Source organism: Simochromis diagramma, unplaced genomic scaffold (assembly GCF_900408965.1).
Source record: "Simochromis diagramma unplaced genomic scaffold, fSimDia1.1 OVJJ01000361.1, whole genome shotgun sequence".
Classification (NCBI taxonomy): domain Eukaryota; kingdom Metazoa; phylum Chordata; class Actinopteri; order Cichliformes; family Cichlidae; genus Simochromis; species Simochromis diagramma.
Genome location: NW_024386860.1, coordinates 14,934,958 through 14,962,266, shown reverse-complemented (window position 1 = coordinate 14,962,266; position 27,309 = coordinate 14,934,958). Strand labels below are relative to the sequence as shown.

The 27,309-nt window shown below is 38.3% G+C and overlaps 1 protein-coding gene across 4 annotated transcripts; it reads right to left on the bottom strand.

The window, feature by feature from the left end:
- Window positions 1–1,888: 1,888 nt before the first annotated feature.
- Window positions 1,889–26,580, bottom strand: nek10 (NIMA-related kinase 10). Of its 4 annotated transcripts, none has more exons than XM_040030724.1 (36): window positions 26,463–26,580; window positions 26,227–26,323; window positions 26,057–26,117; window positions 25,790–25,920; window positions 23,406–23,501; window positions 23,236–23,320; window positions 23,082–23,123; window positions 22,904–22,982; window positions 22,745–22,812; window positions 21,229–21,308; window positions 21,065–21,151; window positions 20,633–20,857; window positions 20,107–20,246; window positions 19,105–19,166; window positions 18,866–18,937; window positions 18,716–18,780; window positions 18,446–18,548; window positions 18,174–18,302; window positions 17,923–18,060; window positions 17,788–17,833; window positions 17,349–17,470; window positions 16,520–16,622; window positions 16,366–16,441; window positions 15,781–15,910; window positions 15,614–15,684; window positions 15,018–15,225; window positions 14,778–14,868; window positions 14,630–14,698; window positions 14,282–14,327; window positions 14,074–14,111; window positions 13,853–13,953; window positions 13,563–13,673; window positions 8,428–8,533; window positions 8,241–8,284; window positions 7,780–7,835; window positions 1,890–2,241 (listed from the first exon to the last, which is right to left on the bottom strand). In XM_040030724.1, the coding sequence occupies exons 2-36, from the start codon at window positions 26,289–26,291 to the stop codon at window positions 2,139–2,141; spliced, it is 3,249 nt and encodes a 1,082-aa protein (XP_039886658.1). In that variant the 5' UTR covers window positions 26,292–26,323; window positions 26,463–26,580; the 3' UTR covers window positions 1,890–2,138. The 4 variants fall into 4 exon arrangements, with proteins under 4 accessions (XP_039886661.1, XP_039886658.1, XP_039886660.1 ...); XM_040030726.1 differs by lacking the exon at window positions 1,890–2,241 and adding an exon at window positions 6,120–6,914 and having other exon boundaries at window positions 8,234–8,284; XM_040030725.1 differs by lacking the exon at window positions 1,890–2,241 and adding an exon at window positions 6,120–6,914.
- Between the last annotated feature and the right edge of the window lie 729 nt (window positions 26,581–27,309).

Genomic DNA, 27,309 nt, shown 5'->3' with positions numbered 1-27,309 from the left:
GTTTTCATGTTTTTTGATAGAAGTGTGATGCACCATATTGAACGCCAATTATATGTTATTTAATATTTGTATTCAAGCAATTCTCCAGAAACAGGGCACAGCATGTAATATTATTTAAAGTTTAGATGACAAGGAGTTGGAGAGATGTCTAGAGTGGTCTGCTGTTACTCATACAGATGAGATATCATTACAAAGAAATGATAAAAAAACAACAACTGGAAAAGCCTGAGTATTAAAAGCAGGAAGGTTTCTTTCTAAACTATTATGCAATATAAGTATTGAACCATATGATAAAGGCCTTCTGCCTGCAATACAGACAAATTTAGAATGATAAGGATTGACACATTTTAATGAATATAAACAGATTGTTGTTTGTTTGCTTTTGAGTCTTTTTATTTAACATTTTTTAAAGACAAATACAATATTATTGAAAAAAATGACTTGGTACACATACATGTTTCCTACTTTTAGATCTTGAGGATTTGCACTCGCTACACTCCTGACCAGGACACCATGACCTTCTCCGATGGCTTGACGCTGACTCGTACTCAGATCCACAATGCAGGATTTGGGCCGCTGACGGATCAGGTTTTCACTTTTGCTGGGCAGCTGCTGCCGCTAGAGATGGATGACACGGAAAGTGGGCTCCTCAGTGCCATCTGTCTTGTTTCTGGAGGTACTAAGTCTTCACAATCCCAATTACTGTAGTAATTTGACAACAACAATCAACAATTAACAACTCCAAATTTGAAATTGTTGAAATGTTCAATATCTGTCTTGGACAGACCGGGAGGACCTGGAGGAGCCGTCCAAGGTAGAAGTCCTGCAGGAGCCTCTGTTGGAGGCGCTGAAGATCTACTCCCGTAAGCGGCGACCCAGCATGCCCCTGATGTTCCCCAAGGCCCTCATGAAGATTACCGACCTACGTAGCATCAGCGCTAAAGGTCAGGGGAACCCCACCTTGTCGCAAAGTATTTCAATTCATAGATTACAGTTTGTTACAGTTTGTACAATCCTGCTGTTCTATTTTGAATGACTGCCAATGTTACTGCATTACTTTTGTCCGAAATGTAAAACCTTTCTGATCAGAACGTTGCTATTTTTTGGTTTCTTTGCGCTATTAAGTCTGAAGTCATGTTTACCCAGGATTAGTAAAAAGTATTATGTATTAGATGAATGTCACATGATTAAGCATTCGTATTAGTATACTAAGTATTAGCAAGCGTTTAATTTATCATCTATATAGCATCACTCCTCCTTAGTATGTAATTTATAAATATATTATTATGAAAATGTTTATTACTAGAAGTCATTATCCATTGGAAGGCCCCTGTAGCTGTGCATGGTGTAACAGAAACAGATGAATAAACATATCTGTATTTATAAATGACATACTAAGGAGGAGTATTGCGTTATAAATCATGAATTAAGCACTTGCTAATGCCTTACTAATACTGTACTATTTTTATAAAGTATTACCTGCATTTTTAATGACTATACTTCTTTAATATTTAAACGTTTTTGTAAGACAAACGAAAAGAAAACAATTTACTCCTCCTATCATCTTTTTGTCTTTTGAAATGTTTCATTTATTTATTTATTTATTTATTGTTTATTCCTCTGGATAAAAACCGGGTGGAAATAACTTTGGGTTCAGTGGAATTTTCTTTGACTGTTTTCAAATCTTCCTTTTCTCAAAGTGCTTTCATCTACACAGTGTTTGTTGAGTGTCTCACAGTGAATTTGCTGTCATCAGTGGCTGCCTGCTACAGAACTAGTGTTACTATTAATAGGCTACCACATAATAGTTGAGCAAAGTGTTCTTTGCCTCATGCTGCAAGGCATGTTATGCATTTCATCCTCCTCTTAGTGTAACCGGTGGGTTCCTACATTGTGTATCTGACACACTCCAGCTCCTCTCCCACAGGGAAATTGTAGCTGTGCATTTATTTTCACATTAAACATAAAGTACAAACTTAAGTGCAGCATATTTGACACAAGATAAAAACCAGCACAACATTTGACATGCCTGACAATCAAAGGTGAAAGCTGGTGTCAGTAAATATGGGTAAAAAACAGACTTTGTTTATCTATATCACATGAAGTCTCCCTGCCAATAAAGCTTTACACGTGCATTGTTAAACCATGTCTACAGGAGCTGAGCGAGTGGTGACACTGAAGATGGAGATCCCGGGCTCCATGCCTCCACTGATCGAGGAGATGCTGGAGGATCTGCAGAACCTGGAGAAACACCAGAAGTCGGTCACCACTCAGCACACTCACGCCGTCTCCTCACAGCACATGAACTCTGCTGATTTTCCACTCTGAAGCTGCTCAAAGAACTTTTCTTTCCTCCGAGGGAAATCGCTCAAAGGTGCAGCTGCAGATCAGAGAGTGACTTACCTCAGTTATTGTCCAGAGGTCAGAGCTCGATCTGCAGATATGACTCCATGTTTAAAGAAGAGATTTAAATCACACATTAACAAGTATTTCTGTAAACAAAAATCCTACTTCAAAGGAAGATGCAGTAATGCTTTAATCTCCATTTTTATAACCTCTGAGAATCACTCTCAGTCTTCTCTTTACTGTTTCTGGTTTTTACTGTATTTATATTTGCATGAAATATCACATGGATTAATTTTACCTCATTTAGCATTAGTTATAGCAAGATAGCAAATATAAGGAATCAATCTTTAGGTTTTATATACAAATTTCTCAAACTCAGTTTGTACAAAATTAAAGGGAAATGCAATGTTTTTTCCTCCATAAGGGTAAGTGTTCATAATCGGAGTTAACAAACTAATGTGTCTGAACTGACACGGTGTAGAAAATGAGGGATTAGAGGTAATGCATAAGGACAATAAACATAGCAGTGTTTGTATGAGCTTGCCAATGTTAGAATCTCTTTGTGAAGCTGCTGTGGTAAAATTTGTTGGAAATCTGCTGGACTCGTTTACAGCTTGACAGATTTATTACAAGAGTAAGCTAATGATAATATACAACTTTATTCTCTTTTTTACTTTCTAAATGGAAAAAGGTTTTCCCACTATTATCATAAAGCATATTATTGGGTCTGGATATTATTGTTATTATTATTTTGATACTGAGAAAACATGTTGGTTGCTGTATGAAGATTGTACAAAAACATTTCCTAGATTTTCAGCCATGATTGTGCTGTGGCACCACTCTCCTTAACTTTCTCTGTAGTGCCAATATCAGGTGAAAAATATTTTTGACCGCTATTTAAGGAGGACCTATTGTGCTCGTCCTTATTTCTTGTCATATCTGTACTCTTACAGTGATAGATGCTTATATTAAAGATGGCTAAAATTTTTAAATATTGAGGTCTGAGCCAAAAGTTCAGGCTTCCTACAAACAACTGTTTTTTTGTTTGGTTTTTGGTTATGGTTTTTTTATACTTTTGGCACAGCTTCAGCCATGAGCACAGAAACTTTGTCTTGAGAGGGGCAGCCAATCCGAAGAAAGAGGGAAGGGAGCTAAAATGTCCTGTTTAAGGCGGTCAGTGAACTGAGGGGCCAGTATAAGATAAATGTGTGAATCATACAAACCTACTCTAATGGAGTCCAATAATAAAAGTATTTAACTGGAAATGAGCATAATCACTTAATGATAAAATACCTGCAAAGCTGACAACATTTCCATCAGCATGTGAATAATGATAGCCTTCTGTGAGTGTGTTAGCATTCAGATGTTCACATTTATCTTAAGGCGCTTAGCTGCTAGCATGGCTAAATGCCAGTTTCTGTAAGTCGTAACGAACTTGCTTTGCACACAGAGTGGACCGTGGGCATTACAGTGACAGTATCACAGCATCTGAAATCTGAGTGATCATAAATCCACACAAATGCTAACAAAATGCAACAAATGATGAGACTGTAACAAATTAGAAACTAATGTGATGATTTTACATTAAAGATACACGGACCTTAACCTGCTTTGTGTAAGCATCTGAGCAAGCATCCCGTGTACTGTAAGAACTCAAATGTGCCTATTTTAATTGTGCCCAAACTTTTCTATGTCTTGACATTTCTAAAAGTGATTTTACTTATTTTGATGTCCACATCCCAAACGTTGCAGTAAGACTGTATGCATTGTGTCATTTTATATGTTGCATTAATTTGTTATATCACTAAACAGATCACATTTCATATGCTTTTCTTTGTTCTATTAAAGTCTTGTGAATTAAATTTTATGCTGCTCTGTCATGTTTCCACTGAGAATTTAAGTATTTCTTTTTCTGGTTCAAGTTTAATTTCATGGGGCTGTGAGGTTGTTTGAGGTCAGACCATATTTACTCTAAAGGCTCATACTGCCCCCTGTTGATCAATTGATGAACTGCATACAGCAGTAAATAATTTTATCTGATGACGTGTCCTAAGTGGGTGCAAAATTTAGAGTAAGGAGCTACGTTAGAGGCTGCTGTCTAACATATTTTATCACTTTGATAAAATGGAAAAAGCAAATAATTACAGACCAAATAAGAATAAAATCACCACTGTACTTATTTCCCTTTCTTTGTGTTTTGATAGTTGTGTGTCCTTTAAATTTCTTTAATGTTTCTTGTTTGTGTTTGTCTTTCCCATTACTGGTCTGTGTTTTTCATTTCTGTTGCATTTTTGACCCCTCAAAAACAAGACCATCATCATCTCAGTGGGTTGTTATAGTAATGAATAAACTTTAATTAGTCTGAAGTTTCAGCAAATCTGATTTACGTGTATGGGAAAATTAAATGAAACTGAAATTGTGTAATTAACAGTTAAACCCTGACTAAGCTGCAAGCAAACCTAATGTGCATGACAGTGATTCCTTTATGTTACTGAAGAATGGATTCTTTCCAAATGAACCTCCATCAATATCAATGATGGAAAGCTCTTAATATTTCCCATTTAATCCTATTGTGTACTTACAATTGTCAACTAAACATAAAGGAGATATATTGTGATTTTTTACTCTCTATATTACTTTATGATAATAGATTAGCTTAGATAACACACACACACACCAGTTAAAAATATATACTAGTATACTAGCTAGTTTTCTTTCATACTTTTATTTTTGTTCAAATATATATTGCTGACAATAACTACTTATTTGCAATGAAGATCTTTATTTAGCTCTGAATTTTTGTACTTTTACTTCATCTGACTGCTTCTGCCATCACTGTTCATTTGAGTCAATCAATATCAAACCTGCACGTCTTGATGCATGTTCAATCATCCAGATAAGTAAATCTCCAAAAGTTGATTCTGTTCATCTGAACGTAGCATTTTCAGTGGGAGAAACGTTTCGTCACTCATCCAAGTGATTTCTTCAGTCTCAGCTGACTGCAGGTTTCCCCAATCTTGTAAACAGTACATTTGCATAATGACTGAAACCAGCCCAGTTAAGGATTTATACATCGGGGAAACCAAACAACCTCTGGCGAAGCGGATGGCACAACACGGAAGAGCTACCTCGTCAGGCCAGGACTCTGCAGTCTATTTACACCTACGGGCCAGTGGACACTCTTTCAATGATGAGGATGTACACATCCTGGACAGGGAGGAACGCTGGTTTGAGCTCGGAGTCAAGGAGGCCATTTATGTGAAAAGGGAAAGACCATCTCTGAATCGAGGAGGGGGCCAAAGGGTACATCTTTCGCCATCTTACAATGCTGTGATTGCAGCCATTCCCCAACTCTCTGTGAATGGTACTCATGGCCATTGATCAGTGGGTTTTGGTCAGTGGTTGTTGATCAATGGTCATGAGAATTTGCATAATTAAGATTAAGGAACTGACCTCCCAGCCCTTTGTTCCTTCAGTGGGCTGGTTTCAGTCATTATGCAATGTACTGTTTATAAGATTGGGGAAACCTGCAGTCAGCTGAGACTGAAGAAGTCACTTGGATGAGTGACGAAACGTTTCTCCCACTGAAAACATCCAGATGAACAGAATCAACTTTTGGAGATCAAACCTGCACATTTTATGCACTAAATTCACCTTCAACATGAATAGCCCTCACAGCACATCAAAAGAATACACAATATTTATATTAATATTAAAACATTACAGGCAGACATTTGCTGAATTAAATAATGTTTATTAATACAAACATTTAAATAGTTTTATACAGATAACAGTGAGTCAAAGTGCAAAAGAAAGCTTTTCTTCAGCTGTCAGTCATATTTTAGATCTTCTTTATAGTAAAAATGCTGATTGAGTGCATTTTATTACAGTGCAAAACATTTTACCTGGTTTTTTTTTTCTTTCAAATCCAGTCAAAAATTGTGATATGTTGAATTAAGGTCAATGTGCTGCATCTTATCAGTTCTTAGAAAGCAAACAAGGTCACTGTGGCTTGCAGCCACTAGAAAAACACATGCTGTGACATGCAGTGTCTGGGCCTGAGAGTATAAAGTGCTTCAAAAAAAGTATTTTAAACAAGTTTTAAATTTTGATTTTGAACTGAGAACAGAATAACTGTCAGTCTCAAACTTAATTACATCCGTATCTATCTGTAGATATGTATATATATTCATATATATATACACATTAATATATCTTTGGAAATTCATACAGTCACTTCACATTTATGGGAAAAAGAGACAACAATAATGCCTGAGATCAAAAGAGTAGGTGGCAACATGACTATGAGCACTGTGGTAAAATATCACCGTAATCATGTTTATGTGCAAACAAATTAATGTATGCATTTACTACTTTTATATTCTTTTTATGTTCAATGAGAATATGTTTTGTAATGAGGGTTGGGATAAATGTTCATTAGATTTCAAGCAGTGTTGAAGTATCATTGTGAACTCATTCTTCTCCAAATAAATTTTAAGTTTGAGTTTTTAGGGATGAGTGAAGATAACTGTTACTTTTTTTCTTGGTCATTTCTTTTCTTTCTGAGCCTAAAAGAAAAAAAAGAAAAAAAAGAAAAATGAGAGAAATCTTTATTTCGTTTGAAACAACTGTCCCACTAAACTTAGTTTGGAATAACAAAAGGAAAAGAGACTAACATACAGTAAAAGTTTCAGATAATGGCCCCATTATATATATAAGTAATCTCTGAACCAAATGCTCAGGCTTCAGATTGCCTTAAACACTCAGTTTGAAACAGTTTTTTTCTACTCCTTTCTACGTTTCTACTTCTGATGTAAAATAGACTGGATATCCCTAATATCCGTACACAGTATCCATAATCACATACTGTGTATGCTACCGTTGTATAGAGTGTAATATCTTACTTCTTTTATATTTGTTTGTAATTTATTTGTATTTTTTGTATTTTCCTACTGATATCTGTACCTGAGCTGAGGTATTATCTTAATATGGTCTTCTCAGTCATTCAGCTGCAGTTATAAATACAGAAGCCCCACCCACCTGCGGTTCCAAATTTTTGCTTGAGAGGGGCAACCAATCAAAAGAAAACTTGTTCAAAGGAGGCAATGTTAAAATAGCTAGTTTCAGACAATGGATAAACTGAGGGACTGCAACAAGGCCCAACATAAGACAAACAAAGAGTTGTTGTTGTTTTTTAACTGTAAATCATGCAAAAATAAAGAGTTGAAAATCAGCATAATAGTTCATTTACATTTTGTAGCCACAGAAACAAAGCAATTACTGCTATTGAAATGAAATTCATTAAAGGTTTGTGGGCGCTGAACAAGACAAGTCATGATAATAATGAATTGTCTTGAACTAGTTTTTAGAAAAGCTCAAGCGCTAGATTTTGTGAGTCTAATGTTTCAGTTAAATACATCATTTCCAGTTTACCTGCTGTTTGTTGGTTCATAGTAGCTGTTCTCATTCAGCAGTTCCTCAATGATTGCCTGAAAACATTCAAACAAAACACCATGTCAGAGGCCGCAGACAGAAGTTCAGTATCATGATGAAGTTGAAATTAAAACACTGTTCCAAAATGAGACCCATCTGTGGGAGAGTCGACACCTGCAGTTGTAAAGTAATACAGATCCATAAAATTGAATTTTAATGAAATAATAGTTGGCACTATGCCATCAGCAAACTATTTATTCTCTGAATAAATTTGTTGTTCACCAACCAGCCTACATTGGCACTATGCCTCTGCAGGAGGACCTACACGACATTTATACAAACAATAGTTTAATTGTTTTTCAATGCAGTTTTACATAGACTTATATGCCAAATATGACTTTTATTTTTAGCTAGCAAAAATTGTTCCTATTAGAAAGATTCCTGAGTTTCTCACCACCAACCTGCATCTGGTGATATGTAACTCCATCTCTGAGATTCACATCAACTGTCAACACAAAGAAGAGACAAAGTATTTATTTATTTATTTATTTTTACATCAGAATTAACTTGCAATTCTACTTCTGCATAAGATGCTCTGCTTGTCTTTTACTGGAAATTTATGGTGAAGTTGGGCATTGATGGCACTACCTGTGCTGTCAGCGGTATGGATGTCTCCCGTGAAGTGGTGGATCCAAGGCCACCAATCTGAACTGATTGAACCAAATGCCATCAGCTCTGGAGACGCCTGGACGAGCTGAGAGCCAAGAAGAGGAGAGACAAACACCGTTAAGTTCTGCCTGATTTTATGAAGTGATTCTTACAAGACATTTGTAAGGTACACCAGCACAGAGCAAGACTTCCTGTAAACTGAGTACTGGAACAAAGTAGACTCAACTGTATGCAATAAAAAAAGATTTTTAAGAAATATTTCATTTTGATTGTGCAGAGAGCTCCTCAGTTTCTGACTCTTGAGTTATTTTGCACGGTGATTTCAGTGATTTCACAAAGCTTTTAAGGTTGGTGTTAATGCCCTCTTTTATGAGATATGTTTAAACGTCTCTGAAATTAGTTTAAAAAATGTCCAGTCCAAAAATGTCTCACATCATCAGATCATTAAAGAAAGAAGCTTTACAGTAGAAGTTGTGCCAAGCTAATAAAAATGTTCTGTACTCAGGCTATGCTTTAATCTTCCTTGTAATTACAGGGAGAGATGCTTACTATTTAATATCATCTATGAATGAACTGAGAGCAGATTTATCACGAGACATTGTTTATCAGGTAACCTAGCCATTGCTGGTCTCATGTTTTTATTTTTCATTAATCATGGCAGCAGAAGAGACACAGACAGGTGAGCTCTGATCTCATAATGAAAATATTTTGCCATTGGTTCAGGAGCTGAATTAAAATTCATGCAGGAACATGTTTTTGATGGTAGACTTAAACATCACTCTGTTATCAAACTCCTTCCCTGTGGTTTATCATATCATGAAAGTGAAAGGACAGAGCTACAGGACCTCAGGTGTGGCTTTAAAATAGCTGACAGCAGCTTCTATGGTGGGTATATTAAATGTGTTCTGGCGGCCTAGCACACATGGAATGAAGTCATAAACTGCATCCATCGAGGAGCACGGGGTGCTCTGCAGAGTGAAACAATGCTGGCTTTGTGTGATGTTATGATTTTGATTTTTTTTTTTTTTTTTTACATCAAGATGGTGAAACTGCAAAATGAAAGCATTCCTTCACAGAGCTGTGTTTAAGAAGCTTTTACTGCAGTAGTTACAGTAAATGTAGCCCAGACATGTTCTGTTGTATCTGTTGTAATCTTCTTGTTTGATATTTGTCTTATGCTTCTGAGTATTTTCCTTTCTCACATCTTTCGCCTGTTCTGTGTGAGTTGCCTTCATGTTTCTACATCCTTCCGGTTTTTTTTTTTTTTACAGTGCTTTGGAGAAGTATTTCCCTCCTCTCTGAATTCATGAATTCATAAAATCAAGAAATGAATCAAGAATTATTTAAATAGAACCTGACAACAATCTCAAAAAATACACAATCTAAATAAACTTAAGAACAGATGAGAAACACAGTTATAGACATTTATTAATCTAAAGAGGCTCACAAAGCTACTTCAAGGCTTTGGGACTCCAGTAAACCACAGTGTAAACTACTCTCCCCAAATGGAGAAAACTGGTGAACCTTCCCAGCCAGCCTACAAAAATTACACCAACGGTGTATCGATATCTCATTCAGGAAGTCACAGAAGAATCCAGAACAACATCTAAAGAGATTCAGGCCACATTTGCCTCAGTGAAGGTCGAAGTTCATGATTCAACAATAAAAAACAGACTAGACAAAAATGACATCCACGGAGAGTCCAAGGAGTAAAACCACAGTGACTAGAAATAACTCAAAGGCTTGTCTAACATTTTTTGAAAAATCATATTGATGATTTTGGGGAAATTTTTGTTTAACCAAGAAGTCTAACTTCTTGGAAGGTTTGATTCCCGTTAAATCTGGTGTAAAACGAACAGCATTTCATTTAAAGACCAATATACCAGCATCAGAATTATGATGCTTAAATGCTCTCCAACGCGTTTTAATTAAAACAATTCTACCAAGAAGATTCCTTCACGGCGATGTGAAAGACTCACAGTCAGTTATACCAAACTCTTGACTGCAGTTTTTGTTGCCAATAGTGGCACAAGCAGTTATTAGGCGTAGGGGCCATTTCACTTTCACACAGGGCCAGGTGGGTTTGGATAACTTTTGTTCCCTTAATAAATGGAATCATCATTTAAAAACAAAATGTTATATTTACACAGGCTGTCTTTGTCTACTATTAAAATTTGTTTTATGAGTTAAAGCAGGCAGCATGGTGGTTAGCATTGTTGCCGCACAGCAAGAAGGTAATGAGTTCAGTGCCCCTCAGTGCGTGTGAAGTGGTTGTCTCTGTGTGTTAGCCCTGCGACAGACTGGTGACCTGTCCAGGGTGTACCCTGCCTCTTGCCCTATGACAGCTGGGATAGGCTCCATCAACCCTGAAAAGGATGAGTGGATGGATGGAGTTAAATCATGTAATACAGGGAGTGCAGAATTATTAGGCAAGTTGTACTTTTGAGGAATAATCTTATTATTGAACAACAACCATGTTCTCAATGAACCCAAAAAACTCATTAATATCAAAGCTGAATGTTTTTGGAAGTAGTTTGTAGTTTGTTTTTAGTTTTAGCTATTTTAGGGGGATATCTGTGTGTGCAGGTGACTATTACTGTGCATAATTATTAGGCAACTTAACAAAAAACAAATATATACCCATTTCAATTATTTATTTTTATCAGTGAAACCAATATAACATCTCCACATTCACAAATATACATTTCTGACATTCAAAAACAAAACAAAAACAAATCAGCGACCAATATAGCCACCTTTCTTTGCAAGGACACTCAAAAGCCTGCCATCCATGGGTTCTGTCAGTGTTTTGATCTGTTCACCATCAACATCGCGTGCAGCAGCAACCACAGCCTCCCAGACACTGTTCAGAGAGGTGTACTGTTTTCCCTCCTTGTAAATCTCACATTTGATGATGGACCACAGGTTCTCAATGGGGTTCAGATCAGGTGAACAAGGTGGCCATGTCATTAGTTTTTCTTCTTTTATACCCTTTCTTGCCAGCCACGCTGTGGAGTACTTGGACGCGTGTGATGGAGCATTGTCCTGCATGAAAATCATGTTTTTCTTGAAGGATGCAGACTTCTTCCTGTACCACTGCTTGAAGAAGGTGTCTTCCAGAAACTGGCAGTAGGACTGGGAGTTGAGCTTGACTCCATCCTCAACCCGAAAAGGCCCCACAAGCTCATCTTTGATGATACCAGCCCAAACCAGTACTCCACCTCCACCTTGCTGGCGTCTGAGTCGGACTGGAGCTCTCTGCCCTTTACCAATCCAGCCACGGGCCCATCCATCTGGCCCATCAAGACTCACTCTCATTTCATCAGTCCATAAAACCTTAGAAAAATCAGTCTTGAGATATTTCTTGGCCCAGTCTTGACGTTTCAGCTTGTGTGTCTTGTTCAGTGGTGGTCGTCTTTCAGCCTTTCTTACCTTGGCCATGTCTCTGAGTATTGCACACCTTGTGCTTTTGGGCACTCCAGTGATGTTGCAGCTCTGAAATATGGCCAAACTGGTGGCAAGTGGCATCTTGGCAGCTGCACGCTTGACTTTTCTCAGTTCATGGGCAGTTATTTTGCGCCTTGGTTTTTCCACACGCCACCCTGTTGACTATTTTGAATGAAACGCTTGATTGTTCGATGATCACGCTTCAGAAGCTTTGCAATTTTGAGACTGCTGCATCCCTCTGCAAGATATCTCACTATTTTTGACTTTTCTGAGCCTGTCAAGTCCTTCTTTTGACCCATTTTGCCAAAGGAAAGGACGTTGCCTAATAATTATGCACACCTGATATAGGGTGTTGATGTCATTAGACCACACCCCTTCTCATTACAGAGATGCACATCACCTAATATGCTTAATTGGTAGTAGGCTTTCGAGCCTATACAGCTTGGAGTAAGACAACATGCATGAAGAGGATGATGTGGACAAAATACTCATTTGCCTAATAATTCTGCACTCCCTGTATGTGTCACACTGTGTGACACATACAGACACACAATCAAAGAAACCAGGAAGGGAGCAAAAATAATTTCTTTTTTTTTTCTCTCTCTACTGAGTTCAAATCAAGCTTATTATCCCTCTCCCTGGTTTGTGTGCAGGCTCAGCTCCTGGAAGATGACCTTCAGGAAGGTGATGCACCAAAAACCTGCTAGTGATTTCTGGAGTTGCTGGCAGATTTCTACATTTACCTGTAGATTTTCATGTTTGTCACATTTGCCTGTAGTTTTTCATACTCACTAACGACTACCCGAGTAGCAGTACCACTGGATTAAGCGTATGGCAAATTGGAAATGGGGAAGGGATTGCCTTGGAACCTCAACCTACATGTTTCAAAAGGTGAAACATTTCCTTTAAAGGTGAATGTTCTCAACTTCTGTTTTGCATCATACAGACAACTCTCTCACTTCCATTCAAACTATTAGCAATAGGCGACTGACCAAAGCAATCACATAGGTTTTTGCCAACCAGTTGGGGAATACAGATTTTTCCCTAGCGACATGTGGTTGCCAGAGGGTTATTGACTGGTCTCTAGGCCTGCAAAACTAGGGCCTTATTCATTTGATCTAACATTGTCACCAAGATCACACCACATGTTCAAAATGACAGCAAAGTTAGCATCACATGTTTTGTGGTCACATGTCTGGAAAACAGTTTCACAGTTATGAAAACAAGATATCTGTTACAAAGCCATTATTGTGCCACATTATGTTTCACAATGACTCATTGTTTTGCTATGTGTTATTAATGCAGCATGCCCCTCTCCCTCATAGGGCTGCGTTTTGCCTTTTCCCTAAAAACTCAGGCTGTGCATCAGGCTGTGGTCTGCTTACGATGCTTTGCTTTATTTTGAACTAGCTTTCAATCTGAAGCCTGCAGTTTTTCTTTAGTCCAATAAATATCTGATGTTTCCAAAGATAGTGAATTGTGCTTATTCACATTCTGATCACAGAAATGTCAAAATGATCATGATTATGATTGCTGAGCAGTCCTACATTATGAAGGAAAATTATAAAGTACAATCACTGAATACAAATTCTGTCTGACCATATTTTCCAAGTTCCCTGCATTTTAACTTCAAGTGCAGTTCTGAATTATGAGTTGACAGTTCAAACCTTGCTGAGCTCCACTTTCAGGTTGTACGGATCGCTGCCAAATTGGAAGAGAGACTTTTTAAATCTTTCAACAAGGCGCCGTTTAATGTGGTGGTGTGGAGCTGGTGGAAGCTGGAAATTAAATAAATGCGGGTTATTACCAACAAATACAAATCTAACCACTCCTGACAAAATATTCCTCATGGGTTGATCTCAGCTGGACCAAATAGTCCAACTGATAGAGTGTTTCTGTGACTGCATTTATAATTTTTGAATCATGAGATTCAGCAAACATTTCTTTATGCTTTTACTTGAGTGATGAAGATGATTTTGTGCAGCTGCACCAGAAGCCTCTGAATTGGATCATCAATCTGGCGAAGCTTCTTCTGGGAGACGCAGATTCCTGCTGACACTGAGGTTAGAGCAAAACCAACAAACTGACTGATGAGTGCTAAAGAAAGCCATGTAGGCTCATTTGAAAAGGTTTCTGTAGTCTGAGAGGTCAAGCAGTGCCATAAAGTCAAAAAATTACCCGGTCTTGGTTTCACCTTTGCAGCTGCAAAATCCCCACTGGGAAAAACAGCAAATCACAAAAGTGATTCAGTTTGCTTGTGTTTACCAACAAACATTTACACGTTCTTCAAGTTCAAAGGATGAGCTCCAGACTGCTACCACATACATTAAGCCCAGAGCTTACATAAATCATACAGCTGGAAATGTGTTCAATGTGTTAAACTTACCTGACTAAAATATGATCAGGGGTAGCACAGGCAGCTGACTTTGAGCCTTTGATTAAAGATAAATAGTAAAACAAATGGGGTTTGGGGTATAATTAGTGAGCAAAATCCACAACAACCAACAGAAAAATCTAAAGCAGTGAGAAGAAATGAGAAAATAAATGTTTATAAATGAAAAAAGGCTTTGAATCCCTAAATGGCACCACAACAACTAACAGTAGTGAGGCATCATCAGGTAAAGTAAACATGCCTGTGAATATTTGGATGTATGAAAAACACAAAAAAAAGTCTCTTTGAAGTAAGTAATAAAAATGTGATCATGTGCATTATCACAGCTTTGACACCACTAACCGTAGTGTTTCCCTGTAGAGTTGGTGGTAGTGTCTGTGCCTGTTTCAATATCTTCATCAGGGCCGTCATCTAAGCACATACGCACAACATGTTAGCATTGTGTCTTCACACCTTTCACAGTCTGAGCAGTATAAAGATACCCAGATACCCTGAGCGAGTCTCTGCTCTCTGCTGTGGTTTGAGCTGCAGGCTGTAGAGGAGCATGAAGGTGCATATTCAGTCTTCATCATGGGTGTTTCCTGTAAAATATGAAGCACCATTTTAAATCTCTGCAGGCTAATAATATATTTATTTATAAGCACTACAGCACAGTACAGACGTTCATGAATCTGTATTTAACATTTATAAAGTGAAGAGTCTTTTTCTGATTTCAAAGAACTGAATTCACCTGTGACATGTTTGAGTAAGAGCAGGTCACCCTAATTTTATCTCTTTCTAGGAAAAACCTCTGTGCTCGTTTCCTGTCTCGCTCTGCTTTTCTTTCCAGTGAATTCTGGGAAGTGTAGAGTCCATCCATCAGCTTCATCATGAGGTCAGAGATCCTGGAACTCACAGCTATAATGTCCGGTCTCAGATCTGGATCTGGATTTAAACACCTGACAGGACATCACATCACAAAGTAAAGTGCTGAATACATTTATTAAATAATTGATTGTTCTGTTATTTCTTATTTTATTTCTTATTTTTCCACATGGATAATACACGTAAACACCAATACATTTAAATAAATTGCAACTGTTGTGGTGCTGGACTTCCTACCAGGGCTAATCCTGAGACCTCGTCCTTAGTGAATGCTTTTAAGTTAAACATGCATCAGTTAAGAAAATCTAGTAGAAACAATAGAGGAACCAGAAAGCCAAAAATTGAGATGCTGTGTAAAATCTAAATAAAAAGAAAATCCTCAAACACAGATTCCAGAAGCCAATGACTGAATCAATGAAGCCAGATTGATTGATTGATCTTCTGTATACAGTCTATGCTCACCATTTGATCATGTCGATGACTCTCTCTGAAAAAGTACCTTCTTCAATTGGCTCATAATCGGCCTCCACAATCTGCCAGCAGAGAATTAGAGTGATCAGTGACTGACAGTAGAAAGTAAATATATGAAGTTAGGCATAAAATGTGAGTCTTGTGTGTCTCCATGCTACCTTGCTGGCCAGTGACAGCATGTTACTGCTGTAGAATGGAGGCTGTAAAGTGGCCATCTGGTAGAGGATGCAACCTAAAGCCCAGATGTCAGCTTTCTCTCCATACGGCTCGTTTTTCACTATCTCTGGGCTAAAAACACATCACCACACTGAAAATCTTGAGTCATGAGGACCATTCATGCAATAAATCTCTGAATGAAGCCACAAAATCTGACGATGATCACAGAAGATTAGAAGGACCCCACAATTTGACAAGGAAAAAGAAAGTGTATGTGAATCGGACAGCATTATAGGAATATAATCACACAGCAATGGATTCTAAACTCTAAAACTCAAGTTTAGGCCTCGACTTTTTACCTGAAGCCAAATTGAGGCTTAATTCTAAGGACAACCATCGTATTTAAAACCTCTAATTGGAGGAGAGTTCCCACAGTTGTTTATGTGAGCAGATTTCTGTTCCCTCAGCTCGATTAACACAAAACAAGTGTACACAGCCAGGAATAACATAATAACTTTCCAGCTGTTTCTTTAATAGGCTGTAATAAAAGACAAAAACAGCTGAACGTTTGGACTTAACTTCCTCACCAGGAGTAAAGGATGGTGCCAACCACTGATGTGAGCTTGCTGTTCTCCTCCTTCTGCTTAGCTAGGCCAAAGTCAGCTTCAGGTAGAGGAAAGACAAGAGTTAAACTTTTCATATGACAAGATGTTCTGTGGGGAAACCTAACTGCACACTCACTGATGGTGACTTTATCTTTCTCCCCTAGCATGATGTTGTTTGGCGACAGGTCGCGATGGACTATCCTCTTCTCCTTATGCAGGTACCTCAATGCCAGAGACATCTGAAGGAACATGGAGAAATTATGTTCATTTCAATGCTAGAAGTGCTTTAGGAGTTGTGGCTCATCCATGTGTGTCTCATTTGCCGAGTGAAAATTATTGCCATTCATTTTGGCTATTATCAAAAACAATCAAAAACCAGTTTGGCAGCCAGGGTTTCTGTTCCTTTGCGTTTTGAACGAATATGTGAGTTTGGGTTTTTGCTTTGGTGTTTAAAGTTATGATTTTTATGTTTTGCGGGGTTATTTTTATTTTACACTCTAATATTTTGTTGTACCTAGGCTCTAGTTGCTGTTTCTTGCATTTTAGTCCCCTTGGGTGTTTCTTTTCATCCTTCTGTGTTCCCTAGGAGTTAGTTCATCTATGTTGAGATTTTTTTTTTTCTTTATTCATGTTTTCCCCTTTCAGTAATGGTCCATTATTCACTTCCTGTTTAATCCCATGTCCTCTTCTGTCTTCACTGGAGTTTTACTTCATCCCTTGTGACTGTGTTGATTGTGTATGGCTGAGTCTAATTTTCATTAGCTCTCAGTTTCTAGGTTTCAGTTTAATTGTGTTTTCTATTAAGTTTGTTCTTAACCACAAAAAGGTAATGGTAAATGGCAAATGGCCTGTGTATAGCGCTTTACTCTGTGGACCCTGTGGGAAGTGTCAAATTAGTCAGGCGGTAGACAATCAGACTTCATGCAGTACAAGCAGTTTACAAAGCACTTACTAGCATTTGTTACCTGTATGAATATATTCCAAAGTCTGTCTTCGGTGAACTGCTGCTGTTTTTCCTTCAGAGAGTTAAAATGTTCAGCCAGTGGTACTCCCTCAATCAGTTCCATCACAATGTACAGCTTGTCACCTAAATGGACATTATGATAAGTGTGTTTGGCCTTTTGCTGTTTTTTTCTTCTTTAAAGGGGACTTATTATATGCTCTTCCTTAATTTCCTTCAGATTCTTGCCATTATACCTGTGGATGTTCATGTTAAACATGACTACAGTTACAGATAATGAACCTAGTAAGTAAGTAATCCCTGTGAGTTTTTGGCTCACAGGGATTACAGGGATTATGAATCAGGAAAATATCCTTTAGTAGAGCCTGAGAATAACAATATGGACCTCAAGACAATCAAATAGACTCCCTGTAATTTTCAGTTTCAGAGTTCATTATGCTCACCTTCCAGAAAAGTCCTGTAATATTTAACAATGTTCGGGTGTGTCATCTAGAGATAAATAAGCAACACATTAACTTCCAACATGTAATCATACTGTCCAAATACAGTTCACTTGTGATTTGTATTGAGCCAAGTGCCTGTTCTTTGATGATTGTGAGCTCTGAGATGATTTTCTCCACATTACTGTCTCTGGACTTCTTGTCTTTGCCAAATGCAGGGTTGTGTAGATTCACCTCCTTCAACGCTAGGATGTTCTGGCCGCTCTGTTTTTGGACCTGTCATCAAACCAATAAATTTGAAGTAAATTTAAAAAGAAAAGATGCAAAACATCACAACCAACTCCAAATTTGGTCACTCTTGATTATGTTTCCCTGTTACTGATGTTTACCTTAAAGACACTTCCAAAGGCCCCGGTGCCCAGATGGTCCAACACAGAGTAGCCACTGATCACTCTGAGAGGAGGTCGGTTCTGGTCCACTGTCTCAATGCCTTCTCTCAGATTGTCCAGTTCCTCTTTCTGCATTGAAAACACAAAAACTTTGTTTGTTTGTCAGTTTACCTCATTTATTTTACCCCACGGCAGTCAATGTTTTTCCTTTTTTCCCCCAACTCCAAAACAGCTGAATAAACAAATAAACTCATTTAGAAGCTATTTCTTACAGTGTAGAGTGAAACTTTGGTTTGCAGGCCCTCATAGGCAGCGAGGTCCCGCACATAATGTCCAACATCAATAAACAGCTCAAAGAGGTCTGTGGGAAAGAGTCTGTAATGGATAAAAGATCACAAAACGGCAGTGGAAAGCAATAATGAGACTTCTTTCCCTGGCAGTGTTCCAACAGTAGCTCATTTTAAAACAATTCATCCACTTCATGAACTTAATGTTAGACAGTTTCTGTTATATTTTAAAACTTTTTAATGCCGTTTCATCACCTCTTAAACAGATGTCTATTTCTTTCCACACTAAAGAGAAATCGGAGCGCCCGGAATGCATAGCACTGCCAGTACACAAACAGATATGTTATTTCCTATAATTAGAACATTTAGATTATTATGCAATTTGTTACATATAATAGCATATACCTGTAAAGAAGTGATTGTTTGTCCAGAGTCACATGGTATAATCAACTTTGCAATTATATAGATGCCATTTTCCTAAGAAAAGAAGGTCAAATGTAACTAACGCAAAAACATATACATGTGTTTTTATTTTTATTTATTATAGCTCATGCTTTTACATATTTCTCCCTGTTAATAGGATCAAGAGCAAAAGCACTCTCATTTGATTAATACGTGCTCTTCCACTAAGAACCCTTCTTTACCTGAACAATGTGGTGAGCAGATGTGTCATCTAGACTCATCTCAGTCAGAGCTGTACAGCAGGCTGAAAGGGGGATTAAAGGGATAGAATTTAATTTAAGAACTCATATACACAATCACAGAGTCCTAAATAGTCTGGATTACAGCTGTAAATATTTATATGACTCTCTAAAAAACCAAAAGGCCAGAAGGAAACACTGTGTTTGAAATGTAAATCTTAAGCTTTCCCTATTGATACTTCTCGGGGCATGCATGTTTGGAGTGAGCAAGAACGAGTTCTGCTTTATGTTAGAGTCATCAGACGTTTGAAAACAGGAAATTTACAACCACTTCCTGTGCAATTACAGACAGGGTTAGTCAACTCTCTGCAGTCGTCATTGTCTCATGTCAGGAAAAAACTGTTTACATCCTCAGTTACTGATAAGACTGGGGTAGCATTTTCTTTTTGTGCAGCAGGGACAAAAAAATGCTTTATCATAAACTCTCTGAGACAGAGGTGGAATAAATGTCCGCTTCTGTCCCTACGCAGACCTAGGGACAGGGATCATTGGAACGTATCGTAACTATATGTAAATTCCTAACCATCACAAAGGTACAAATATGTTCCCAAGCAGTAAAAGTTTCATATTTCCACCGTTTCTTCCAGATTTTAAGATGTATTATTAGTAGATAACCTGTGTTTTTACCCCAAGCGTGTTCTTGGGTTGAACTTTCCCACAGGCTTTGTTCTCCATGTGACTGATTTTATAATAGAAGTCTTTCACTTATAAAACCTGTTTTTCTCCAGTTTCCACTAATGAGTACTTTATAAGTTTATAAATTAATATCATTAAAAATAAATAAATATATAATATTCTCACACAGAAAAGCTGGTGGGTACTTTGGTGGATTCAAACCCAGGACTTTCTTACTGTGATGCTGTGGTACTAACCACCGCTCCACCATGCCACTGAGCAACACAGTACCCAGAAATAAATTGTGTGATATGCAGCGTATACCCTGACCTGACTGGAGCGCGATCGTGTTGTCCACCACCTCCTGAGGGCTGAGCTCCTCCCTCATGTGCTCTCTCTGGATGCGACCGGCTGCGTTGGCACTGGAGAGCGCCTCAATGGACGAGCGGTCGGTGATGTACTGCCTGTCACTGTGTGAATGATTTTGTGCCTTATTTTTTGGCACTGTGACTGTTTTAAGCCTGAGAACAAAGCTGTTTAATGCTGTTCAGTCAGCTAAAGTTACAACCTCCATCATTAGCTATGAAATATTGGATGAGATTATGTTGCAGACAAACGGAAAGCATTTTTTTTCTAACCAGCAAAGATGTGAAAGGATAAAAAAAAGGATAGAAAAATATATGAGGTAATAAACTCCAGACAGATTCATCAGCAATATTTGCTAATCTGTCCCTTCAAAGACAAGGATCACACTGAAAACTAGTGAAAACAACTTACAGACTATAAATGTTCAAACTGAGAGCTAACTGTTGTAATCTAAACTTTAAATACATTGTACTCGCTCATTTTCACGAACCTGTGGAGCAGCCGGAGGAGCTGCTGCACGCCACCCCAGCTTCTGATCTCCACCCTGATGTCGGGGTCCTCGCAGAGCTGGACCAGCACCCAGGTGACACTCCATAGCAGTTTCAGGTGCTTGCCATGCAACAGGCTCAGCAGTACTGGCAGACCGTCCAGCTCCCTCACCTGAGCCCTCACGAGCTGAACCGGGCAGAGCAGCCTCAACAGCTCCGCACTCATTCTGGACGAAGTTTAACCCCAATATTATTTATGTTAAGTGAATATAACTTGATACTTGCGGAGATAATATACACTTTATTATTCTTTACAGCTCTATTTTATGTGTCTGTCTATGTTTCCATCCAGATTTTATGACTGTATATCAGCACTAATGGGTGAAAAAACCTTTTCCATAAATTAGAATAACAACTTAGTAGTGCTTTCTTACCTCTTTGACAGGAGGTCGTATTCCTGAAGTATTACAAGGAGGCTCTCCACTATCAGTAGCTTCCCAATCTCCTCTTTAAATTCTATGCTACAGAGAAGAAAATCTTGTAACAGATGAAATCGTCCGTCCTTGTATGTATAGTCTTCGGTGCAACATTTACTTACCTCTCAGCCAAAGTGGTGAGTGCTAGCAGGGCTCCCAGTAGCACACTGCTATCAGTTGTCGAGAGGAGTTTTGCCATAGTCTACCACAGTCAGAGTTGGTATTCATTTACAAAAGGAAATAGAAATGAAGAGATGGCGAAAGTGTCATCAATCCTCATTAGTACTTTCCCAAATGACAAAGCATTGGGCAAAAAAAATTAAGAAAAACCACACTGGTCAATCTATGCTTCTTCCCTCACCTACATCCTTGATCTGTGGGTAGTGACTAAAAAAATTGGATCGCAGATACAAGCAATAGGAATTAGCTTCCGGTGAAGGATGTCTGGACTCAAGAGATATATTTAAGAGCTCAGCCATTCAGGGGGGACTCAGAATGCAGCCTCTACTCCTCCACATTGAAAAGAACCAGTTGAGGTGGTTCATGTATCTGACCAGGTTGCCTACTGGACACCTCTTAGGTCAGGTCTTTTCTGCAAGTCTAACTGGGAGGACACCCAGGATATACTGGAGAGATCGTGATGCTTGGCGGGCTAGGGAATGCATTGGTGTGCACTCAGAAGAGCTGGACAAGGTGTCAGAAGAGACTACTGCACCCCATGACCCAGATTCAGATAAAGGGCAGAAAAACACTGGATGGAGGGAAACACAAAACCTTACTCTTTAGGTATTTGAATAATGGCCAGGACAAAGCCCTGGAATGCAAAGTTTAAGTAGGAAAAAGGAAATATTAAAGGAAGCAGAATTTTTGCCTCAGTATAGTTCTTGATGGGATAAGCAGTTTTAAACCAAAACTGTGATGTGAAGGTGTTCTCTGAAAGACTGAAGAATGAATTATATCTGAACAGAAAAAGCTTCTTTGAGTTTTCTAAAAGTTTGCTTTACAAAACAAACATGATGGGGAAATTCTACTATTAACCATGAGAACATTACTCTAAGCCAAGGTCTTATGAACAGATGAATGTTATGATGGACAATGTTTTTTAAATAATGTTATCAAATGTAAAGCAAAAAGGAAGTAGTAACAGTAAAATTAATAGTAAAATAACTAACATATATATATATATATATATATATATATATATATATATATATATATATATATATATCACTGTTAGCGTATTTTTCCATGGTTTAAACACAAATCATTTCCTGTTATGTTACAGAGTTAAACTCATCTAGAAGCACCTATTAGCTTGAAATGCCTCAAGGCACTCACTTTAACATCACTTTCAAACCATTATCCAAATTAACTGTAATTACAATGATCTCTGGGGTATAAAGACTGTTCATAAAAAATGCTAGTCTATTTTGTTTAAATGCGTAAAAAATGAATTGATTTCCCTCTAAATAACATTTTAAAAAGATTTTATACTTTTGTTACCATTGCCTGCAGATTTCCATCCAGAATTCTTTGAATGTCTTATGCTGACTCTCTCTGGTTTAACCCAGACATGCCAAAACAGTGACAACAAACAGCACACAGTCACAGATAACCTCGTCACAACTTATCACTTACCCTGTGAGCGCCACTCTCGATGACCCAGACTCTTTGATCCTGAGTGGCAGATAATTTCTGAAAGATGTCTGGAATACAGTCAGTTAATCCGCCATTGATAAGGACAATAAAACTTATATTATCAGTGTTTCTCTGTGAGTCTGCCTTCAGATTACTCACAGGTCATTGTGACCAGCTTCTGCGTGGCAAACGCCTGCTCCCCACACGACATATACAGAGCAGTGACAGACTCCATATACTGAGAGACAAAGGAGAGAAGGGTTCAGGGTGGCATCATATCACTGTGGGCAAAAGAAACATTGTTTTTTTTTCTTCTTTTTTTACATTAGGCATTTACCCTGGCAAGTAAACTGATGCCTTGGAGCTCATGGAGGATTTTCTAAATCAAATAAAATAAAATCAGCATTTGTTGTTTTTATTTTGCAGAAATGTTTTTTCATTAAATTAAAAGCATAAAAAATTAAAGTTTGTTTTGTTTTTTAAACTTGGACCTGATAGTGGGGATCTCTGATCAATAATCGCAGGCAGATGAGAACTCTAAGGACTGACTCAGGAGGTGCATGCTCAATCCATTCACTGTTGAAAGAGTAAATATTATCACAGAAGTTATCCGTATCTATTACAGCAGAAGAAATGTTTAAGTACTTCAAACATATTTCACCTGCACAGTCGGTTCTTGATCAAAGACACAAGGATGTCAGAGAACAGTTCATGCAACGGGTGGCTGCTGAAGCATCTTTGGTCTCTGTATGTTATGCTGGTAAATGACAGGAAAATTATGTACAATTAACTTTAAAGAACTACATATTGCATTTAATCCCTTAAAGAAATATTTCACTGTATAATTAATGTACAAACACCAACATCAGAAAAGTTTGAAAGCATTTTAGTCACATTTAGGATTAGAATTTAACCTCAATACAGTTTTTGTTTTCCCTGAAGTATAGAGAGGACTTAAAGCTGTCCAGAAACATTTCCTCTTTGAAAAGATCTGAATGTGGATATTACTTTTCTTAATTTAGCAAGCCACCCTTACATTTGAAAACATACCAGATATCAATGGAAAACATATTATGCTGGATATCTATACAGGTAGGGACTGGGTCCTGTGTTTGGAATGAAAGGATGCAATCGTTTTTAATGGGAATTAAAATTATTAACCTCCAGAGGGCTGAATTCAAAGATACTCTGAAAATTAAAGTGGAAAAAAATAATAGGGCCAATTAGTCTATTTTGACAAAATTTCATTGTAGGACTTAAAATGGTGCTTAGTAGCACCCACATGTCTGTATGCATGAACAAGAACATTGGAGCTTGCTTCTAATGAGATGATGAATTGTGTCCTTGAGGATCTCCTCCTACATCTATACCAGGCTGTCACCGAGCTCTTGGACAGTCTGAGGAACAACCTGGTGGTGTTGGATGAACATAATATCCCAAAGATGTTCCTTTGGATTTAGATCAGCCAAGTGTCAATGGTATCAATTCCTTTATCTGCCATTACCCACTGCACCAGTGAAGGGTCTGAAAATGAGTCCAAGGGTTTCATCCTAATACCTAATGGTAGTCAGAGTGATGTTGCCTAGCTTGTAGAGGGCTGTGTGTCCCGTGTCAAGAATTGGCAGTTTGTCTTGTAGTCAGAAGGTTGCTGGTTCAAGCCCCAGCTTGGACAGTCTCTGTTGTTGTGTCATTGGGCAAGGCACTTCACATACTGCCTACTGGTGTTGGCCAGAGGGGCTGATGGTGTGATATGGCAGCCTCGCTTCTGTCAGTCTGCCCCAGGGCAGCTGTGGCTACAACTGTAGCTTGCCTCCACCAGTATGTGAATGAATAGTGGAATTGTAAAGCGCTTTGAGGGTCTCGAAAAAGCGCTATATAAATGCAACCCATTAATATTACATAGATATGCCTCCCTGGACGATCACTGACGCACCACCAAACAGGTCATGCTGAATGATGTTACAGGCAAAATAATTTGCTCCACAACCTTTTCCTGTTCGTCAAATGTGCTCAGGGTGAACCTGCTGTGATCTGTAGTACACCAGTCATGCACCTGCCAATTCTGGTATTCTATGGCAAATACTAGTTGGGCTCCACAGTGCTGGGAGTGAACACAGGGTCCACTAAAGGACATTGGGCCGTCAGGCCACCCACATTAAATCTGTTTCTGATTCTTTGGTCAGAGACTTTCACATCAGTTGCCTGCTGAAAGTCATTTTATAGCTCTGGCAGTGTTCATCTTGTTTCTCCTTGCACAAATGAGCAGACAGCAGTCCTGCTGATGGGCTAAGGATAAGTGACCTTCTCTGGCCCTGTCCAGCTCTTCGAAAGTAACTGCCTATCTCCCTGGAATCTCCATGCACATGAGATTGTACTGGTGGACAAAGCACACCTTCTGACAATGGCATGTAGCGGGGATCTCTGATCAATAATCCTGAAGGAGTTGGAACACCTGTGCAGCCTCTGTAGGGTCCAGGTATCACCTTATGCTACCAGTAGTGACACTAGCCAAATGCAAACGAGTGAAAAAAACAGCAAGAAAAGATGAGGAGGGAAAAAATGTCAGCGGGATCCACCTGTGAAACCATTCCTATTTTGGGATTGTCTCATTGTTACTCCTCTAGGACACCGGTTGTTAATTTCATCAACAAAGCAGTACCAAAGCAGCTGAAACTGATTAACAACTCCCTCTGCCATTTTAACTGACCATATCAGATCAGATCAATATCCCAGAAGTTTAGCTGACTAAATGCTATACTTTGATCATTTTTTGAGCAGTGCAGATCACTGTCTTACAGAAAAACAGCTCTACCAGTATATCCACAGCTGAGATTAGTAGCACATGTTACTGAATCTTAGACAAAGTCAACCTACGATTCTTTCATTTTCAGAGTCAACATAATAAAGGTCAACTGGGCCTCTAATGTATTAATTTTATGCATCTTACTTGTATTAGTATTAGAAAAGACTTGGACTCATAACTGTGTGCTTTGAGATTTTAGTTAATATTATTTCAGAGATTAGGCAGTCCTTAGGAAATGTAACCTGAATTTGTCCAGTTCTGAGGCCTCATTGCTGATGTCACTCTCAGGCCTGTGTCTACTTGTGTTTTTTTGAGGAGGGATGGATCTGCTGGTTCCACTGCTGCATCCTTTACTGTGACTCAACACTGCCACCTGCAAACACAAGGAGTCTCACACCACAATAATACACACAGATAGGTAACAATGTGAGCTGGTTTGTGGGGTCTGTTATTAAAATGTCTAGACATTCAGCCTTGGTGTGGTGTCATTTGTTGTTGTTGCTGTCCACCTCTTGTCTGGGACTGTTTTTGGCAAGCAGGGACTGGAGCCTCCTTAGATCACGAAATGCCCTATAAAACATGCTTATCAGGTGATTTGTGGTTTTCATATCACGGAGATGAATTCTGAACTGGGTCAAGAACAATTAAATAACTGTAAGGAGAAGATAACCAAGCATACTTGCTGTGTGTTCCTATGGATTTCGGGGTCAGTTTTTCTTCTTGTTTCAATTTTTTAACAGACATTTTCAGCGTTCCCCGCTGCTTTCATTAGGAACCTGCGAAGCATTTTGGCACATATTCACATTTAGTCAGACATAAGAAACTCAGTGGCGACAGTGCTACCTCACACTGGCCAAAAACGACAGGTCCGCTGATAGAAGGCGAACAAAAAAAGTCGCGTTTATAGTCGCTTACCTTTCCCCCAGCAGCAGAAAGCTGATTTGGCCTATAGAAATTTGGCCTCATTAAATATCCTGAGTTAGTTTTATTCGAGCAACAGCAACTATACGAGCAAATAGTATTAGTCTATGTTGCTATGGTTACAACCGACGCGCATCCAGTTCACTCGCCGTATTTTGTGCTACGCTGTCGGAATACTTGGCACGCGTATATATATATAAATAATTTATATTTTAAAGGAAATTTAAATAACTTAAAATATTTCTCATTACTTCTCAACACAGTCCAGAACAAACGAATAAATTAATACATATTATAAGACCCAGAATTTCCTTATGTTTCCTAGCAATAGGAATTCTGTCATATAAGCTAAACATTAAGTTAAACAGCCTATAATTTAAAAAAATGAATAATGGTAATAATTATACAGGTCAATATAAAAATGCAGTATGACAAAAATTTAATGTAAATCTTTCAAACATTACTGTTTGAAAGAGTTACTTTTAAATAAAAAGTGGACTTTGCATGTTTCTCTCCAGGTACTCCTCCAATAATATAAAAACATACATGGAGTTTAAAATACTGGTGACTCTAAACTGGTCTTAGGTGTGAATGTGAGCATGAATGGTTCTCTGTTTTTCTGTGTAAACCCTGTGACACCCTGGAAACCTGTCCAGAGTGTACCCTGTGACAGCCATAACAAAGTGAAATATCTCAAACTCAACAGCAAACCTCGACACACACAGTGGTCAAAGTTGTGACAGTACAGGTTTGAAGCAAAATATTAACATGAGAGAAGAGATGATTAACTGCTAGACAGATGTGTTGCATTGCTAAGAGTTATTGCATAAGGTATGAATGA